Here is a 19,572-nt window from a genome sequence, read left to right on the forward strand (position 1 = left end):
GATGGGCTATGGGAAGAAGAGATACTTGCATGAAATGTTACAGGGGTGATGAACTATTAAGTTTGTTTATACTTATTGTGATGAAGATTGGAAACTTTATTCTTTATATTTTTTTTCTTTTCTCTTTTTTCTGTATACCCTTTATTCTTTTTTTCCTTTACTTTCCCTTCTTTTTGAGTTTAGTTTGTATTTTCTTTTACTGTTATTAAAACTTTCAATAAAAATTATTAAACCCCTCCCCCCATCACTGACAGGTGATCATCCTATCCCAGCTCCTATTTGAAAATCATCAATGGGGGGAATCCATCATTATTCCAGGCAAACTATTTTGTAGCTTAACAGATCTTACTATGAGGAAATTCCTCCTAAAATTGAATCTGAATTGTCTATTTATTTATTTAAATTTACATGGCTGCCCAAAATACCATAAACAACATAAAATAAATACATAATTGGCAGCTGAGATAAAACCAACAAACATCAAATCAGCATCAACATAACCATTTCATGGGATCTGCCATACATTCCAACTCCCATGCTTGGCGACACAGCCACATCTTCAAGACCTTATGAAAGGCCAACAGGCTTCACTCAGTGGCTTCATGTAGATGTTAAACATGTGTGGAGAGAATACAGAGCAAAGCAGGGGCCGTGGGCTAGACTTCTCCACACCATCAACGCTGAATGGAACCAGTCCCTAAGGAAGGGAACCAGCACAATACAGTACTGTCTGTTCCCAACCCCTGAAGCTAGTCCAGAAGCATACCATGATCAATGGTATCAAGGCCCACTGAGAGGTCAAAGACAGCAAGGATGGACACATCACCCCCATCCTGCTCCTGCCAGAGATCATCTACAAGCGTGATCAATGCTGTCTCTGTCCCATGCCCAGGCCTGAATCCCAACTGAAAGGTGTCCAGATAATCCAATTCCTCCAGCATTCCCTGGAGCTGCCATTGGGCACACTGAAACAATTTGATAATTTCAACTGGAATGTGTCCTGCTGATTTTGGGGTATTTGATAGTCAAGGCAAATGGTTGCATTTCACAGCAATCTTCTCCCTTCCTGTTTGAGGTTGATTTTTAATGTTGCGTGTATTAAGTCAATGATCACTGCCAATATTAAACAGTTGAGAATTCAGCAGTCCATAAAAGTGAATCAATACTGGACAGAATGTAATGTATTTTACTGGTATTGTCATTTGGACATTTCCAAATCCATTTTTGGGCAGTACTTTTCTTGAAATATAAATTTATGATGAAAAGATATTCTCTTTCTGTGAAATCAATTAGTCTTGATCCACGTTTGTCTCTGTTGCCAAATCCAAAATTTCCGATGATTGTGTCATATAGTTGCTTTTTTCTTATCCTTGCATTCATATCACCCATATTAATTCTGAAGTGGTAACTCTTCTGGCTCAACTGATACATAATCAGTTCATAGAGTTCTCTGACTTCTTTGTCACTGTGACTGCTTGTTAGTGCACATACCTCTATCAATTGAAGGGTATAATGCTGAGACAGTTTAAGACTGAAGTAGGCAACCTGGTCTGAGAGGCTGTTCTGAGTGATGTTTGATATATGCAGATGAATACTAATGTTGTTAATTGGTTGCCTTATTTTACAGGCGCCTAATTTAATTAACTATTAATTCAGTTAATATAAACTTACTTTTTGTCCTGATCCCTTTGCAAGGTATATATATACATATATACAGTATATGTAAGGGTGCAGCAAAGGCCAATATAGATAAGTTGGGTGAGGAAGCTTCTAGATCGGTTTCAACTAGAATTGGTATCTCTAGGTTGAGAAGGAGGCAAAGCCAGGCATTGCATGGGATCTGTGTGTGTGTGTGTGTGTATGTATGTATGCATGCATGTACATGTGTGTGTGTATATATCCATCCATGCCCCCAACTGCCCTCATTCTTCCTTTGAAGTGGGGTCAGCTTAGATTCAGAGTCATATTTTGTGTGCCTATAGTAATGTCACTGAATTAGTTACTAAAATAAAACTAGAAGCACAATCAGAATGGTATATACAGTCCACATTCCGTTAAGATCTCAGAGAAGAAAGATATAGGTGTTACTAGATATCCCTTCCTGCTGAGCGCCAGGACCTGGACAGCTGTTAAAGCTACTGCAATGAATATAGTAATCTAAAATGCAAAGGTCTGTGAATTCAATTCCCATTAAATGGTTTGAACCCCATACAGGCAGCCCTCGCTTAAAATCCACTTGTTCAGCGACTGTTCGAAGTTACGACAGTGCTGAATGAGGTGGACTTATGATGGGTCCTCATAGTTGCAGCTGTTGCAGCATCTCTGTGGTCACATGATTGTAATTTGGGTGCTTGGCAACTGGCTCGCAATTACGACATTGTAGTATCCGCTTTGCTTTGACAAACAAAATCAATGGGGAAGCTGGCAGGAAGTTGCAAATGGCAATCATGTGGTCACAAGATGCTGTGACTGTGCGGGATTCACCTAACAATGGCAATTGGGACTGCTGGAACTGCCGTTGTAAGTTGGTGCGGTGACAAGATGTCGTGCCTTATGATGCAGTCGCTTAGCAATGTAGTTCCTGGTTCCAATTACTGTTGGTAGATGAGGACTACCTGTAATATCTGGTTACCTGTATCTAAAGAGTCCCAAAAAGGGTGAAACTTTTTATGTGGTGCCTCCTGGTGACCAATGTAATTGAAATAAAGCTAAAGAACTATGCAGATTGGTTTTTCAAAAGTACTAATTCATTTACTATTTAGAAAAGCAACTGAGGTGCAATAAACTCACCTGTCATTGAAAGAACTCCAAAGAAACTGGAAATTAGCAGATGTGAAAATCAGGTGCTTTTTTTTTGTTTCCAATTTCACCAGTGGTGCATATGTTTTCCTTGCACCCAGTTTAAATTTTGGAAAAAGTAAAGCAGTCTTATCAATGCAACCTTTAAACAGGCATAAAAATAACTGAAAAGCTAAACAAGAACATTTTCCTAAACAACACTGTCAAAAGTATGGAAGAAGACAGTTTTGCTACCTTTCTGAAGCCCAGCAACAATTAACAATAGAACCTCTCCAGCACATTGCCTAGGACAGACCAAAATGTAGCTGCTCCTTTCCAAGAACCATCTGTCTTAGTTACTATTCCACCTGGCTAATGATTAAGCAGGAATTTTCTAACTCAGTATCCTCCGATTGTGTCGGACTGCAGGATACATCATCCATAGCATGATGTGCTATCTAGTAATGTTGAGATTTGTAATCTAACAAGTCTGGAGAACACCAGAGTTGGAAAAGTAGCATTAATAGGACTAAGAAAATCTGCATGTTTTGGCTCTCTCCCTTCCATTTTTCATCTTGTATCATGTCTACTAGACTATAAGCCTTCAGGCAGATAAGATGCTGTTTTCTTAAGGGCTCAGAAAACACTTAAGGTATCTTAATAAATCAGCTGCATTCTTAGGCAATCTCTATTTCCAATGGAGCTTTGTGCAGTGTAACATAGTTTCCAAAAGAACAACAACAACTTCCTGGAATATATTGTCCTAATCATTACTGTGTTAGTGCAACTGGCTTCTATGCCATTGTTTCTCTCCAAATTAAGTCAATAATATTTCCTCTGCAATAGAAATCCAAGGCCACCAACCCTAGTTAGAATCAAGATTGTTTCTAATAATAATGATTGAGGTTAATACCTAAAACCCATTAGTGAAAATTCTAGCTAAAGGCTTACAAGCTCTTTGGTTGTTGAAATTTTCATAGCCATTCACCACATGTTTAGGCTTGCCTTGGCTTGCAGGATGAGTTCTCTTACAAATGTTATGCATTTCTCCTTATAAATCTTACCCAAGAGTATCCTGTTTTTCCTGATGCCATTTTTAACTTCATCATCAATCAAACCTTTAAGTGCTTGACACATCACATCAATGGTTTCAGTATGTTCTGGGCAATCGTTAGAGATCTTGTATCTGTCAAACCATACAGTGGACAAAGACCCCCTCATTGGTGTATATGGTCTGGAAGAAAGATGGATGAGAAATGCATGAGGACAAAATCTTCATACAAAAGCTTTTGTGTTCTACGATCATTCCATTTGTACCAGGGTAACTGTGGTGTGTAAAACTGCCATTCAACCATGGAGGTAAGACAAAACTACATGAAACAGCAGATATTTGTTTAAACAAGGCCTGACCCTTTTTTAAAAAGAGTATATTTGTCTATAGAACATTAAGAGCAAACAGGCTATTCATATGCAGAGACCTAATCTTTCTTATGTTTGCCATTTACCCTCCTAAACTTGGTTGTGTTGTTCAGTCGTTAAGTCGTGTCTGACTCTTCGTGACCCCATAAACCATATCGCGGCAGGCCTTCCTGTCCTGTTATGTGTATCTTAGCCTTAATTGTTCTCTTAGCACAATTAGATACACAATTGTGTGTTTCTTAGCCTTAATTGTTCTCTTAACACAGCCCACATGCATGATTTAAAAATACAGAATAGAAAAGGCTATATTTAGAACAACTACTCAGACCTTAGGTAAAGCAACAGACCTTTAACTTTAAACTTGGAGAGTAGCTCCCCCAACACTCAATCAGCCTTGCATTACTATTTATATCATACGGCTAACAGCAACTTATCCTACAAGGTTCCGAGAGAAAACAAATATATAAAGCTAATGTGGGAAGACTGCAGCTGCTGTTGAACTACAGATGTTGTTGAGATACAACTCCCAGTGCTCCTCATTACTAGCCATAACTGGGGCAACTGAGAGTTCAGCAAAAAATCTGACAAGGCATAGGCTTCTGATACTTACTATAAAGCATATTGTTTTAAAGTAGTAATTACAGAAATCCATAATTAAAGAAACAACCCCATTCATAATTATAGAAACACTTTATTACAGAATAGGGCTGTCATATTAATTCTCTTAAATTATTGAGGTTCTTCAGTTATCAATGTAACAGTTTCAACATCATCAACCAACATTAAATGTATTAATAGACATTTCCTAAGCCTTAAAAACGACAACCCTGTACCCAGAGATTCATCATACAGCTTATACCTATTCTAGACTATATCCATTAATAGAGTACAACCCCATCATTTTGAGCAAAACAATGTTTTTATGGAATGCAGATTTTTAAAAATAAAAGGCTGTTTAGGAAGAGGGTACTAATCCCTTAAAAAAATCTGTCAGAAAGAAGAATGTGTAGTTTAGTAGGAAAATAAACATATGTCAGATAAGGGATGATACATTCTGAATCTGAAGAATAATGTTAATGGGGAATAAGAGGGTCTGAGCAATGCAAAATACACTTTTTAAAAAAAAAAGTTAAGAGTTTTTCTTGTAAAACTACTAGCAGTAAATCTAGGTAGACACATCTATAGGAATGATGCCATTCCTTCTACATTAGAGCGAGAAGCTTGGTTTTCTTTTCCTGATACTCAGTTTGGTGTAGATCAGTCCACTGGTACTAGCTCCTGATGGCTCTCCCAGTTCACTGGCAACAGAAGCATTCAGGGTCAGATGCCAAGTGCCATTCTGAAGAATAGCTGTATATTTGCATGTTTTAAAAAATCATTTTCTGTCAGCTCAGATTCTTTGCTGTAATAAATGCTGCCCAGCTGAAGTTTCTTTTAATTCCATGAACATAATCCAACAAAGCTAAGCAAAGTTTTAAGTGTCCTCAGTTTCAACATGGGAGATTTAACCACTTGGCTAGCTCTTATCCTTTTAGATTCTACCCACTGAAGATGGATGTATATGCTTAATTATTTTCCTGAATCTGAGCCTCTGGCTGTGCAATAACATTTCTCAGGCACTATATTCAATGCTGTAAGACAGCCTTCCTCCTCAAACCTCAAAATGTACTCAAATTTCTAAAGAAAGAAAATCTTTGCCTAATCCAAAAATGATTTTAACACTTGTTCATAATCCATAAATTCATAATTGTGAGCATAACTACATCTCCATAACTACAGCAAAGAGTCTGGATATAGCTAGACAAGAGGAATAAAGAATGAAGGAAAACGTAAACAGAACCCATGCCTGCAGTTTTGAAAGTATGGGGAATAAGACAGAAGACAGAGCCATTGATTAAAACCTTTAAAATGAAGCAGGCATTAAAAGAGACTGCACTGGGGAGTATTTTAATGAAGTTATTTCACTTGTGTGCAAAACATAAATGGCTCAGTGAAGAAGCTCAAGACCAGGTTGCCCAACTGAAGAACCATTATGAGAACAGCTCCTACTTTTCAGACACTGGAGGCAGAAGGTTTGAATAAGCCCAACCTTCAGATAAGGAAATCTTTTTATAGCATCATACTCTTTTATTCTTAAGGACTATTTGCTTTGGACAAACCTTATGGATCAGCTTTTGAAGTTATTACCAGCATTCTTGTAGTTGAACAAAAATACAACTGTTATCACATTATGGTAGTTTAATGGGAAACAGATATTCCTTTTACTGTTCCACTTTTATCAGTCCGTGCGTTCAGTAATGCTAAACAAGCATTATACTATCACCACTGACTTTTTTTTTTTTTTGGATGCATCATTTCTCAAAATGAGATTCTGATGCTGTTTACCTGCACCTCCTTCAACATCAGTGTTATTAATGTAATGGTATTCAGAAGTATCTGATAAAAAGGTTTTAGCTATCTAATGTCTAGATAGTATATACCTAGTATATCGTTTGATTGATTCCCCTACCCAGCCCCCCTCCTCAAAAAAAGAAAAACACCACAGAGACACAAGCATAACCAGGTCAGAAGCAAGCAATGAAAAATTGTTTGGTTTGTTCATACAACTCTGCATGTGACTAAAAACACTCTCTTTGTTGCCATGATGCAGTAAGTTCAACCAGGCAACAGTTGATCAAGCAGAACAGATACTGCAGATAAATTGTTGGATAAAATGTGTAATAAAAGAAATTAAGTAAGCTATAATCTTCTAGAGGAGAAAACTGTTACCCTGAAACTTGATGTACAATGATTCTGTCATATGTGTTTGTGGAAAAATAAAAAACAGAGAATCTTCCTTACTAAAGGAACAATTGCTACATCAAGAACTACACAGAGTGCTAAATCTTAATAAATAGCCACAGTAAAGCTGTAACAAGCTGCCAAAATAATTTCAAATTCTTAGAACATGACTTTTCACTGATAATCCTCCTTTCACATTAACCATTTTGCAGAAACCGCTCTGAAGAAAGCATGGGGAATCAAATTAACTCTCCCACATGATATTTATACATATACAAAATGGCTGCTGCTTTGATTACACTATCATGGCTACTATTTTGCCTGCCTTGACTCCCCCTCCCCCCGGTCACTGCTGTGTAGAAATTTAGAAGGAACTGAATATAATTATGAAAGTTTTTTCTGCAGAATTAGCTGAAACTGTTTTTCATTTTAAGAAACTGTAGAAATGTTACTTCAAAATGCTTCTTTTATGTTCAACCTATTTTTACTGCTTGTTGAAGAAAGCTAGCTGGAGCAAACAAGATGGTTAGTACAATTAAAAGGTGGTGAAGGATGCATCAATGCCAAAAATACTGTCCAAACATCCACCACAGTTAATTGAACTGGAGCTCATTCAGTGCCTAATAATTTCACCAACATACAGGTACGTGTTTGGTATTAAGATCAACATTCTGGTTTTTTGATTAAAATTATTCTGAAAAATGTTTAAATAATTACTTTGCATGGTTATGTACAGTACCTTACAAAAATGAAATCTATACTGAAGAACTGAGTCCTGAAGAATGTATGTTCAAGTTATGTTATACTGTATAGCAAGAATGCATTTTTCTTGGAAATGATGAGTTTAGAAATTTTTTGACTAGTGAATAAATTATGATTTAAATAATTATGCTGGGTCTTCTTGATGAATGATTCAAATCACTATTTAAATTGTTTACTTGTTGAATAATAATTATTTTTTCTTTATTGTTGGTGATTTTTATGTATGTTTGGCAATGGATTAATAAAAACTATTTAATTTTTTAAAAAATGATTTATTTAAATTAATTCCACCTTCATCCTTGTATCAGCTCCCTACTGTGCAGAGGGTAAAAGACTTACAAGTGTTAGATGTCTCTAAATCAGAGCTTCACAAGCTGAGCCCCTAGAGATCCATGCAAACTTTAAATGCAGACTCTACAGACTTCCAAAAGTTAGCTCATTTCTAAAAGTGTTCTTATACTCCTTTCATAAAAAAGCCCAAAGCAGTTTACAATGTTATTATTCCAGGGAAAAAAACCCCCACATAGTACAAAGCGAGATTAAACTGGAGAATGGTATAAATAAGATGAAAAAAGAATACAGGAAGATCTCCAAGTCAAGCTTGGCACATGATCATATCCAGGTTATTTTCTTCACAATAATATGGAAGTGATTACTATTGCCGTCTTACAGGTTGTTCTTTATTTCCCAGGCTAAGTCTCCAACTCTGGAATATCCAGTAATTTCCCATTCATATACTAACCGGGTCTGACCCTATTTAACTTTTTCCGTAAGAATCAAAGTAATTTAAGTGAGAAAAAACAATCACTACAATAGAACCATTAGGAAATTTTGTGGCTGGAGAAACCCAACATAAAATGGGGAAATTATAGCTCCTTCAGCTCCAGTAACTACAGGGAACATTAGAAAGCAGATACCTAGCAAGCTATAATTCTAAAAAAGAAGATCTGGAATATAATACTAATATTTTATTTTATTTTATTCTATCAATCAATCAATCAAATTTGTCACTGCCCATCTCATTAAAAAACAACTCTGGGTGGTTTACAGAGAAGTTAAAATCAATTAAAAATACAATGTAAAATGGTCCTGAATAAATAGTAAATATAGTCCAAGAATAGATGTTTATTGGCAAGTAGCTTGGGGAGCGTCATCAGGGCGCCAGTCACCTCCAGAATTGGGTAAGATTCTGCCTGCCCCATGCAAGCTGGCAAAGCCAGGTCTTTAGTCCTTTCCGGAAAGCTGGGAGGGCAGGGGCCCACCGTGCCTCTGAGGGGAGAATATTCCAAAGGGCAGGGGCAACAGCAGAGAAGGCTCTCCTCCTGGGCCCCGCCAGCCGACATTCTCTCGCTGATGGGGTCCGTAACATGCCCTCTCTGCCTGACCAGGTGGGATGGGTTGATGTGATGGGGTGAGATGGTCCCTCAGGTAACCTGGACCCATGCCATGTAGGGCTTTAAAGGTAATAACCAACACCTCAAATTGGACCCAGAAGCAAACTGGAACCCAATGCAGCTCCCGCAGTAAAGGTGTTATATGTGCCATTCTTGCACAGATGCATTTTGAACCAGCTGTAGCTTGTGGATACTCTTCAAGGGTAGCTCCATATAGAGCACACTGCATAGTCTAACCGAGACACGACCAGGGCATGAGTGACTGACTGGAGAGCCTCCTGATCCAGGAAAGGACATAACTGGTGCACCACACGAAGTTGGGCAAAGGCCCTCCTGGCCATGACTGCCACCTGCTCCTCGAGCAGGAATCGTGAGTCCAGGAGGACCCCAATTATGCACTGGATCTGTCGGGGGCAGTGCAACCCCATCCAAAACCAAAGATGGTAAATCCTCGGATACAAGGGGCCTCCAATCCATAGCCACTCTGTCTTATCAGGGTTCAGCTGAAGTCTGTGGCACCCCATCCAGACCCCCACAGCCTCCAGGCACTGCGAAAGGGTGGTCACGGCATCACTCACCTCACCCGGGATGGAGATGTACAACTGGGTATCATCTGCATATTGATGATACTTCATCCCATGGAGGTGGATGATCTCACCCACTGGTTTCATGTAGACGTTAAAAAGGAGTGGAGAGAGTACTGAACCCTGCGGCACCCCAACTATAACTTTATTTAGAATGGAAAAATGAATTCTGTACAAACACGGCATCATTTAGGGACTACTTCAATTTGAGTATCTAATGAAGTTCTAGCTTTTGATTGAATTTTCATTAGATTGCTTTGTACGTGTAATTAAAAATACTGTGTGTTTAGAACATCAGAAAAATGTGACCATAGTTAAAGTTGATGAAAAAGGGTAGGAATCCTCCAGAGGTATTTGTGAGAGTTATCCACAGTAAGTCTCCCAATACAATTCTATTGATTCATCTCCATTGCTATCAACAGGGTTTCTGTGGGTCGAGTATCTGCCAATCTACTTAAAATAGTGCCAAACTGACTGATGATTCTGTACCACAGCCAAAGGGGAGAGAACTGCTACAAGGAACTCAGGAAAAAAAAAGTCTGCATTGAAAGCTTACAAAACAAAAAGTCTGCCCTAGTCTAGAAAGCCATTTTCCAGGGCTCCATAAATATTTTCTTAAATGGAAAGAGATCAACATTCTTCACAAAACATACAATAAAAACTGTGTAAGTTATCTGCCGGCAATTGAAAAGAGTGCATGTAGAGTCCATGTATTGCTAAGTTCAGTATGGATTTACAATGGGAAGGATTGTGAAAAGGAAATGCTGCATAACACAAAGATTCCTTGACCTAGATTTAGTGAAGCATAACAAGGTACAGTATAGTTATTTCAAAAAGTTGGGACAACATAATTTTAACTTGAACACGTTGGCTGCTACAATGCCAATTTAAACTATCACTTTCTATTTAAGAGAAATGTAAGAAATATTCTCTCCTGATTTAGGCATTCAACAGAAAACAAATGTTTAAGTTGCTCCATTAGCAGCTGTAACAGTATTTAAAGTTGCAGCCATGCCTGCTCAAAAGGGATGAAAAGCATTTTGCAAGACGTGGCAGCAGATGCTATTTTTAAAACTCCAACCAAGGTTGCAACACATTTAATCACAATAATCAAGGACTGAGGGAATTAAAATATGAAATTATATATCATAAGGGAAAGCTGAATCAGTTTTTTCTGCATTGTAAATAATTAAATGACCTATGCAAATAGAAAGCAGGTTTTCTACCCAATCCTTAACCAATAGATTACCTAATCTTTGCAAGATTATTATTTGGCCACAGATATAAATCTTCTAGAAATTGGCCCTTGGAAAATACATCCCTTAAACTTATATTTTGCATTCACCAATGAGCACAAAGGAAGGGGCTAACATACTGTTCTTTTTCATGAAATGAATCAGTTGCTTCACTTGGTCACTCGCTAATGCACAAAACACTGTAACTTCGACAGACTGGAGAACAGTGGAGGGAAATGAAAGATAAACCTTACCCTCAAATCCTCCCTCCCTCCCAGTGCTTTAATAGGCATGACCACTGGCAGTCTGATTGTAACAGGAACTCTAACTGAGAACAGAACTGTCAATTACTAAAACGAATAACCCCTCTGTTCTCCACCATGAGATTTTACATACAAGATTCAAGGATTTTTTTCCCTATTTTTTTTAGCACAGTTGTCCGATGCTATTCACTGCAGCATGCAGGCGCTCATGAGAAACTTCACTGCACTCCTATTATAATAACTGAAAGCTGACTTCTAGCCTAATCAGTACTACTTAATCTGACTGGCAGAGGCTCTCTATGGTTTTAAATGGAAGAAAACAGCAGCACAATCCATTTTGAACTGGAGACTAAACCTGACACTTTTTCATATAAAACATGCGCTCCAAGTGAGCTATGGCTTATTGTTCCATATACTGTTCCCCTTGTTCAAAGACCATATACTATTGGTACAGGAAACACTGTTACAGAGGACTAAAGTTATTAAGCAGCCAAGCTCTGAACCCAAAGTTATTAGAATGAAATCCTCCATTATCTCTCCGCATATGGCTATAGTAAAGGCGGCTATGGAGATCTTTGAAGGGGTGTTTACTTCAACAAAGATTTTGAGTGAGACACTGTTTTGAGGTGCCTCTATGAATTCCTGCAGTGTCCCACTTCTAGCTGGTACAGCAGCCACGGGCTTTGCTTGTCACCCTCATCTCAGTATCTTATTGAGATTGATCAACCATGATCTATACAGGCCTAACAGGAAACCTTCATAGTTCAGTAAATGAAAAGAGGTGGCAAACATCACAGTTAAATGAGACCCTTGAGATCACACTGGCCACTTTTCAGTAGTTATGATATCAAGAAACATTTTCTTCTGGAAATAAGATTTATTTTTAAATTCAGAAAGGCAGAAAAAACCCTATCTGTTCCCTTGATCAGCTCCCAAGCCATTGCTGCCACTGCAGCACCATTAATGCCAGTGTGGCATAATCCAGGTTTGATGGGCTGATTTTGGTATACCCTGGCTCCCTTACCTTGGATTATGTCTTTATCCATACAGGAACAGCAAGCAGGCAAAATACGTTGCAAGTAGGCTCACCAATCAAAGGAAACAGAAAGCAGCCATTTTTGGAAATCAGAGATGGATATTAACTTATAGTTTTGAGAAAAAGCATCCCTTATCTCAGTGTTTTTCAAACCTGCCAACTTTAAGATGTGTGGACTTCAACTCCCAGAATTCCCCAGGCAGCAGGATTGAAGAAGGATTCACAACAAATGTTCTTCTAATCAAAGCTGAGCTTTTCAGCCAGATCCACCAGGCTGGCCAAGCACTGCTGCTGAAAGCACACTAGGTTTTTAAATACACGGCCCTTAGTAAAACCCTAAGACCACTTCTAAGAGACCCAGTCAGCTTCCTATTACAAAAAGCCAAAAATATTTGCTCTCACAAATGATGTTACAGTTGGCATGCTAAGTGTTGATTTGATGGTATAAGGCAAATTTTAGAATGAGATGGTTTACCCTCTTGGCATCAGGGAGACTGAATCAAACTAACTTTAGTAATTCCAATTAATTGTTCAGTAGATCAAGTCTGAAGCTTCTGAGGGCAAACAAAGGCAGCATTGACTATGATGGAAGCACCACTTCTGTTCATACTGTCCTTCCTCTGATTAGAACTGCCATTCCCAAGATCCTTTCTAAAGCCTTTGAATGGAGAATATTTAATAGAAGGGAAAGAACGTAAGGGCCTTTGGCAGCTCTCCTCCAATAACTAGAATGTAAGAACAGCAAATCCACTGCAGATAAACCCAGGAAATACCAAGAGTTGTGCTCTTCCTCCAGTGCCTTTGAATGCTTCTTTAAGAAATAACATTTGTTGTTTTCTTGGTAGGAATAGAGTAAAGCCTCTCAAGCTTTTCATTCCTATGCAGGGACACCAGTAAAGTATGACTGCATGGCATTGCTTCACTTCACAGAGCTGTCTGGACTCCAACTGCTAGAGCCAACTGGGATTGTGCCAAAGGAAAGCATGGTGCCCCACCATGATGCTGCCAATTGACACGTTGAGGTGGACTGCTTAGCTTTGATGGGAATGCCTTCTTTGCACATGTACATAGAATACTATCAAACTCCAATGAAACAGCTGTCCTGTCTGGCAAGTCTCTAGTGACCACCTAGACACTTCACGTTGTAAAGTTGTGCCAAAGAACACTGACAAAATCTGTTCTCTGTTTACAAAACACTTGCAATCATACTTGCTCATCTGCTGTTACAATTTGTTATTGAATTATACCCAAGAAGGTGACAGCATAGCAATATTCTGTGATTTACTGCTCAGTTGCCAATGTCATGTGCAAAGCACATCTTTTAATTTGCACACATCATACAAAAGAAGGTTTGAGAAGAATAGCCTGCAAAATCTATTGCAGTTTCAAATCAAATTACACAAACACTTTGCTGCAAAAATCAAGAAACAAATGCAGAAGAGTTAACCTGGCAGCTGAAGATTAATTTGATAGTGCCATCAAATCAGCATCAACTCTTAGCAATCAGACAGATAAGATTTTCTCCAGGACATACTGTCCCCAATCTAGTTCTTCGGGTCTCCTAATGGCGCACCCACTGCCACTGTAATTGAGCCCATCTATCTTGCTGCTTCTCATCATCTTCTTCTTCTCCTCTTTTTTCCCACCTTTCCCAGGATTATAGCCTTGTCTAGAGAATTAGTCTTTGCATAATGTGCATGAAGTATGATAATCTGAGCCTGGTCAGTGGTGCCTTGAGCAAGACTCTGGGTTCATTCATTTGATTATTCATTTGTTTGTTTTCTTGGTTATCCACAGTATTCTCAGGAGTCTTCTCTAACACCAAAGTGCAAATGTGTCAATGCTCTTTCTATCCTGGTTCTCCAAAATCCAACTTTTGCTCCCGTGCAGTGTCACAGGGAAAACAATTGCCTGCACAATTCTGATCTCTGTAGGTACAGATACATCACACATCTCAATATATTTTCCAAGACCTTCACTATTACTCTACCACATGCTAGACTGCAGTATATTTCTTGACTGGTTGTTCCTTTACTGTTTACTTGGTTGATCCTAAAAGGCAGAAATTTTCTACCACTTCAGTATCTTCATTGTCAATTCTAAGGCTGGTTGCCGTACCTGCTGTCATTACTTTGGTCTTCTTTATATATAATCTTAGCCCCATTTTTTCACTGTTCTTGACTTTTATTACTAGAGCTTACAGATCATTTGCATTTCCAGCTATCAAAGTTTCATCATCATAGCACAGGTTATTGATATTTCTTCCTCCAATTTTAAAACCATGTTCATTTTCTTCCAATGTAGCTTCCCATAATGTATGTTCCACATGTAGGTTGAATAAATAAGGGGACAGTATCTAGCCTTAGGAAGCCTTTGCCTTCCTGGAGCCATTCTGTTTTGCCATGTTCCGTTTGAACTGTGGCTTCCTAATCTGTGTATAGGTTTCACATAAGGACAATATGTTCTGGAATTCCAATTTTTCTAAATACATTCCACAGAGTGACATGACTGTCAGAATTGAAGGCCTATCTATAATTAATGAACCACATACAGGCTTGTTTTTCATATTCTTTGGCTTTCTCAATTATTCAGCATGAATCAGTAATAATGTCTCTTGTTCCCTGGCATCTTTTAAAGCTGTCTGAACATCTGGCATCTCCCTTTCCATATAGGGCTGTAATCTGTGCTGGATGATCTGGAGCATTATTTTGCTAGCGTGTGAAATTAAAGATACTGTATAATTCGGACACTCTGTAAAATCTCCTTTTCTTTAGTACTGGTAGTAGACTGACCACTTTCAATATGTTGGCCACTGTGCTGTTCTCCAGATTTGATGGCATAGACTGGTTAGAACTGATTCTTCTTCTGTTGCTTGCCATATTTCTGTAGATTCCTGTAGCCTTCCAACTTGGCACGGGTGTGGCACTGTTTTCTGCAACAGAAAGCCTTTGGATACATATGATGGCTTCCTCATGAACTGGAACTCTATTTGCTGCTTCTCAAATAGAATCTAGAATTATACAGTTGGAAGGGCTCTCAAAAGTCATTTAATCCAACCTTGTGATCAATGCAAGATCCACTAAAGCATTTCTGAAATGCTGAATTCTACATTGTCTGAACAGGACCTATGTTAACCAGAGATATGAAAGAACTTCATGTACCTGCATGAAACTATGTTCCTCTTAACTTTGCAAAAATACCCTAGAAACTAGGGTTAACTATACCAACTTGGGAAATTCTTGGAAAATAAGGGTTTTATAACAAGCTGGGACAACAATCCTTATTTAAAGCATGGTTTCATAGTCTGGCATTTTTGAGTTTCCAGGATCAGATACAACTACAAGCTGTAATTTCTTGGCTTACTTTGCCACTCAGCTGAGAGGACAAGAAAAGTATCTGTGTTTAGCTGCATGAAGGTAGTTCATCCCTAAGGGGAAGAAAATGATGGCACTTTGCAAGTTTAGAAAAGGGAATTATGATTGCAGGATAGGAAAACATTAAGAATCAAAAAGGAGTGAAAAAAAGAGTAGGCTGACAATCCTACTTAAGAAAATGAATAAGCCATCTGTATAATCTGCCACACAACTTAAAAGTGGCTGTGACCATTGGTAAGTAACTAAGGAAAAACAGTTCTCTGAATTCAGCTTAGAACATCTCTGACTTGGATCTTCATCAGATATGCACCCAGTTCAACTGTCTTGAATTGGGTTCTGCTGAAACTGTATCCCTATTGGATGTGTTCTTGTCTCTACAGGTACCTTTACCTACTAAGGAAAGGAAGAACAAGTCAAAGGGATACTGATTTCCGAAACACATATGGAACTTCAAATACTTATAAAAATTAGCTACTGTCATTTCAATATTTTTAAATTTGGAAAACTGGAGACAAGAAAGAACATGTATAACATAGTACCTGGCAGGAGCTGTTGGATAAATGACTTTTATATGTCGGAAAGACAAATCTTGCTTCAAAACTTGCTTGATCCAGTCTCTTACACCTTGACCAGTATCACCTGAATAATACAGAAAGATAGCAACTGAATTAGACATCTATACAATGCACAACATGAGCTGTCTTATGAACCTCAGCATTCATCTTGTCCACACAACTCTCTCTTCCCGAACTTCACTTTAGAAAAGGTTTGCTGTTTGCTTATAGAAACTGAGCCTAATGTGCAACTGGTTTTCAAAAGTCAACAATAAATACACCCACCTCTGCTAAGAAAGCCAGTCTGACCCCTTCATCAGACTAACTTCCAGAAAACTCAACTAGAGCATTCAACACTTACAGCCCCCAGAGTTCAGTAGGATTTACTTCAGGCAAGGGAAGATAGGATTTCAACCAAAGATTCACCACTGTAAATAAGGCCACAAAAACTAGTTAATAGCCTTAATTAATTTTCCTAACTCCTTTGGATCTGAATAGAGAACACCACCTCTTGTGCTACTACCTGCTGGGTTTTGATGCTAGGCATCGAGGAATGGCAGCCACACTGAATAGATGCCTTTTTTTTTTTTTTTTTTACTGTCTGATACACATAAAGAAGAGGCAAGGCTTCAATTGTACAGTCACAGCTGCCATCTTGAAATTTATTTATCAAATCTGTCACTGCCCATCTCGTTAAAAAACAACTCTGGGTGGTTTACAGAAAATATAAATATTAATTAAAAATACAATAAAAGTCATTCTAAATAATTTTTTTATAATTTATCTCCCCTGCAGATGCCCCTGCCCTACTCAGTGCAAGAATCCAAATTATAGAGTCCCTGTCAGCTCTCTTGCCTCTGCTTGAATGCATCCAATGAAGGAGAATACACTACCTCCCTGATAGCTGGTTGGTTCCCCAACCAAGCTGCTCTTACTGTTTGGAATGTCTCCCTTAATGTTTAACTGGAATTTGCTTACCTGCAACTTAAGACCATAATTCCATGATTTGCACTCTGGAGTGACAGACAACTGATCTTGGCATTCTACTATGTGAGAGATTTTTGAAGACTGCTTTTAGTATATTTCAATTCCCAGTTATCTTTTCTTAAGACTAAACATATCAAGCTCTGGAGTCCTTGGAGTTCTCTGAGCTTGGTTGGTTTCTTGCAAACGTTTTGTTACCCGGCTAGGTAACATCTTCAGTGCTAGAATGGAATGGGGTTTGCTCTCTGTAGCACTGAAGATGTTACCTACCCGGGTAACAAAACATTTGCAAGAAAACAACCAAGCTCAGAGAACTCCAAGGACTCCACAGTACAACCCTGAGTTACACATATTCTCTTCTATTGATATCAAGTTCTCTCAGTCTCTCCTCATAGGAATTGGATTTCTAGTCCCATGGTCATCTTTATTGCTCTTTTCTGACACCATTCCAGTTTCTCTGAACCTTTCTTAATGTGTGATACATAGAACTAGACCAGTTAGGGTTTAATGAATATATGATGAACTACAACTTCTCATAATTTGGACCTTCTGCTTTGGTTGACACAGTTCTAAAACAGTGAAGCCTTAAAACTGTGCCTAATTTAAAAATTATGCCAGTCTACAAACTGTTGACCTCAACTATGATAGGTCTGGCTGTTAAAGGAAAAAGAAACTATTGATACTGCTTTTTACTGTAAAAGGGAAAACCTGGATGAATATTCCAATACTTGAGTAGCAAACACAAACCTTAAACAGTTCTCCAAATCGTTAGGAATGAAAGGAGGAACAATTCCATATTGTTATCAGTGAAGACTTGATCACTTCCCAATAGGGGCTTATAGCATATGCCAATCAGGGAGCTTTCTTCAACATAGCAGAGTGTCAGCTGTGGGGAATGTCAACTGCCAAGAGTCTCCTTGATTGTGATGAGCATAATTTAAATCAATCAATTTTTCCAAGCAACAAGCATTGCTATTTGTACAGCTTAACACTAGTGCTACTTATTTTCAGCTACTCTGCTATGTGGAGAAATGTTTAATGTGAATTAAGGTTGTTTACCCTGGGGCTACCACTATTTGCAAGATTGTAACAATTTGTAAAAGGAAAGCCACAAATATGGGAGCATCTGTACAGCTGCCTATGCAAATAGGAGGCTCATATGACTTTTGTTGTTGCATACGTTAATCAATATGATGCAGAAGCACATTGGAAAAACAAAAGGTGCGCATCTGTGTGAACAGGACCAGACACAAAAACACTATTTGGAAATCACAAAACCCCTGCAGCATGTTGTACATGTCTGAACCGGGCTTCCACTGCCCTAGGTGTAAGGGAAAGGCAATAACCTGATATTAGATTTGCACTGGATTTAACAATGAGCAACTGCAGTTGCATTCATTTACAACTATGCCACACAGAACAACTAATGCACAAGGAGTTAGAAGGCAGTTTTTTAAGAAAGGAAGAAAAACAGGACAGCCTCTTCTTTCCCGGGTACCTCTCTGGGCGGGTTCACACATCTTGCTCAGCCACGGGTTTACTGAACAAACCACGAGGGCTGGCTTCATTCCACAGGCAGTAAGCCCAAACGACCCGAACCACGTCAGGGGCTTAGCGCGTGAGTAACCTCTTTCGGCGGAGAGGCCGAAAGGCCCCACAAGCTAACCCAGAGATGCACGCGGCTACCGCCCCCAGCAGACCATCTCGGGATCGGGAGCCTCCACCTGAGCCATGGAGGAAGATCACAGAAGCCGTGTGCCTCCCCGCGGCGCTCACCGCTACCGCGCTCTTCTGCCCCACCGCCTGAGCAGCCATATCTGCAGCTTCCTCCGGCCGCAGGGGGAAAGGAGGGCCGCCATGGACAGCGCAGCCGCGTTTGGGAGGCGCGCAGAGCTGCTCGCCGCAAAGCGGATGGCGACTCCGCCTCCCACGGGTTCCGCGCGGCTGGCTCGGGAGGGCGGAGCGGAGAGGCGCCGGCGCCTGTTGGTCGTCGGGATGGGAGGAGGCCGGAGATGGTGCCGTAGTGCTCCGGGAAGGGTTGGGTTAAGCCAGTTTTAACCCTCTGGAACAGGTGGCTGTAAGCGCGCTAAATTATGTGAGTTTGCATCTTTCAAGGAAATGCCAAGAGAAAAGAGCGTTAAGAAAATGTACCCCCCAATGCTGTATTTTGGAGAGAATGGCATAGCACTCTTGCTTGCTTCGGTGTCTTTCTACCTGTGCTTTTCCGCACTCAGATTTTCCAAGAACCCACCGTCTGATAACCGACGGTGTTCTAAACGTGCATGATCCCTAATCCACAATAAAGGTCGCGTTACTTTGAGAGAGTCAGTTCTGTTACATTTACTGGGATCCAGTTCTGGGTGGGTAGAATCGTGCAATGATCGACCCTTGCAAGGGCTGGAAAAAAG

At 39.3% G+C, this 19,572-nt stretch overlaps 1 protein-coding gene across 2 annotated transcripts in view; it reads right to left on the reverse strand.

Annotated features, from left to right (window-relative positions):
• The window catches only part of LYPLAL1 (lysophospholipase like 1), a 29,684-nt gene extending 10,609 nt beyond the window's left edge, over window positions 1-19,075 (reverse strand). For both annotated transcript variants that reach the window (XR_015797238.1, XM_007423960.3), the window contains exons 1-3: window positions 18,889-19,075; window positions 16,166-16,265; window positions 3,843-4,012 (exon numbers count right to left, since the gene is read on the reverse strand). Coding sequence is in view for 1 of the 2 variants with exons in the window: in XM_007423960.3 (XP_007424022.1) it covers window positions 3,843-4,012; window positions 16,166-16,265; window positions 18,889-18,979 (361 nt within the window). In the remaining variant the exon portion in view is untranslated. The remainder of the gene's footprint in view (window positions 1-3,842; window positions 4,013-16,165; window positions 16,266-18,888) is intronic.
• Between the last annotated feature and the right edge of the window lie 497 nt (window positions 19,076-19,572).

This window comes from Python bivittatus, unplaced genomic scaffold (assembly GCF_059951505.1).
Source record: "Python bivittatus isolate LINGU-HERP-01145 unplaced genomic scaffold, Pbiv_v1 ctg000020_np1212, whole genome shotgun sequence".
NCBI classification, from domain to species: domain Eukaryota; kingdom Metazoa; phylum Chordata; class Lepidosauria; order Squamata; family Pythonidae; genus Python; species Python bivittatus.